At 43.0% G+C, this 2,071-nt stretch overlaps 1 protein-coding gene across 1 annotated transcript in view; it reads left to right on the top strand.

Moving 5' to 3' along the window:
* Positions 1 to 276: 276 nt before the first annotated feature.
* Positions 277 to 2,071, top strand: part of EMX2 (empty spiracles homeobox 2) — a 70,367-nt gene continuing 68,572 nt past the window's right edge. Inside the window, exon 1 of the mRNA XM_075258638.1 lies at positions 277 to 660. Within this exon, the coding sequence (XP_075114739.1) occupies positions 306 to 660 (355 nt within the window). The 5' untranslated portion in view covers positions 277 to 305. The remainder of the gene's footprint in view (positions 661 to 2,071) is intronic.

The raw sequence follows: 2,071 nt of genomic DNA, 5'->3' as shown, positions 1-2,071 counted from the left end.
CACAGAGTCTGAGGGCAGCCGGGCCTCCCTGCCCATCCCGACTACAAGCTGCACTCTGACGCACGGAGGAGCCTCCCCTGTGGCGCAGCGTCCAATCAGCGCCGGCGACATCTGCGCAGGAAGCGCCAGTGTCAGCGCCGCTCTAATTATCCGCTGCAACTCACAGATCGCTGCACAAGTTGTGTGGAGTGAGTGCGACACTTCTGCTGCTGCTTCTTCTTCTTCTTGTGTTCCCATGGATCGGCTGCCACAAGGACCCTGAGCCCCGACTCCCGCTGCCCCGCTGTGGTCTGTAGTCGGGCACCATGTTCCAGCCGGCTCCTAAGAGATGTTTCACTATCGAGTCTCTGGTGGCCAAGGACAGTCCCCTGCCGGCCCCCCGCTCCGAGGACCCTATAAGACCCGCTGCCCTCAGCTATGCCAACTCCAGCCCCATCAACCCCTTCCTCAATGGCTTCCACCCCACGGGCAGGGGCGTCTACTCCAACCCGGACTTGGTGTTTGCAGAACCTCACCCGCCGCAGCCGGTGCCCCCTCCTCACACCCTGGCCCCCTTGCCCACCCCTCACTCCCCGCTATTCTCCTCTCAGCAGCGGGACCCCTCCAGCTTCTACCCCTGGCTCATTCACCGCTACAGATACCTGGGACATCGCTTCCAAGGTAGGTCCGATCCCGACACCGCCACAAACTTCTTACTTTGTAGCTGGAAAGTTCCCGGGGCCGCGGAATCTGCACCTGCAGCAACGAAAGCAAACGAAATCTCCGCAATCCGAGGACCCGAGCCGACATCTCAGTCCCGGGACTGCTCACACCGCACGGTTCTGTCACATGCGGTTCTTGGATCTGTCCCGAATCGCGCGTTATTTTTTTATTTGTAGATTAGTGACTGCGGCTTTTCTGTATACAGCCTGTATATATATATATGGGGTTATATCATATACACGTGACTGTATATAATGTACCGCAGATCTATGATATATCAGCGTAACTGTACACAATATGGTTATGTCTGGATATAGGAGAAGTGTAATACATGGAACTATATACGTGACTGTATCAATAACTATACACGGTATATATGAGACAGGTGACACTATATAATAACTGTGTAATACATGGAACTATATACCATGCACATGACTATACAAGACATGGAGAACTGTGTGTGATAAGTATGTGTGTGACGCTGTACAGTATATAAAGTACTATATATATATATATATATATATATATATATATATATATATATATATATATTTGATTATTTATATAGCACCATTAATCGCATGGTGCTTTACATACTATATATAGCATATGCGACTGTATGTAATAAATGTATGGGTGAATAATATATCTAACTATATACCATGCACATGAGTCTATGAACAGCGATAGATAGATAGATAGATAGATAGATAGATAGATAGATAGATAGGAGATAGATAGATAGATAGATAGATAGATAGATAGGAGATAGATAGATAGATAGATAGATAGATAGGAGATAGATAGATAGATAGATAGATAGATAGATAGATAGATAGATAGGAGATAGATAGGAGATAGATAGATAGATAGATAGATAGATAGATAGATAGGAGATAGATAGATAGATAGATAGATAGATAGATAGATAGATAGATCATCTATAGCGCTGACTGAATACAATATGTGATTTTGTATATCAATAAATTGTTCTTATATCATATACACGCGACTGTGGGGGGGGGGGACTTGTATAAAGTCTACGATGTATAGGAGTGACAGTGCACTATAGATGGACATATAGACAGATAGGAGATTTAACTGAATGTGAGTAACACTTAAGAATAATGTGGAGGTACCTGTATATAATGTATATATGTGTGTTCTATATATAATATCGTGTATAATGTATGTGGGACTGCGATATATAGCAGTATATAATGCAGATATGCTTCTGTGTAATGTATATATTATACTATATATTATAAATTATCGATCTAGCTGTGTATAATATATATGAGAATGTTCTATATATGTATCGATGTGTCTGTGTATAATATATATGTGAGTGTTATATATATAATAT

Source organism: Leptodactylus fuscus, chromosome 10 (assembly GCF_031893055.1).
Source record: "Leptodactylus fuscus isolate aLepFus1 chromosome 10, aLepFus1.hap2, whole genome shotgun sequence".
NCBI lineage: Eukaryota > Metazoa > Chordata > Amphibia > Anura > Leptodactylidae > Leptodactylus > Leptodactylus fuscus.
Note: the sequence above shows the minus strand (reverse complement) of the source record. Positions and strands in the feature narration are given on the sequence as shown.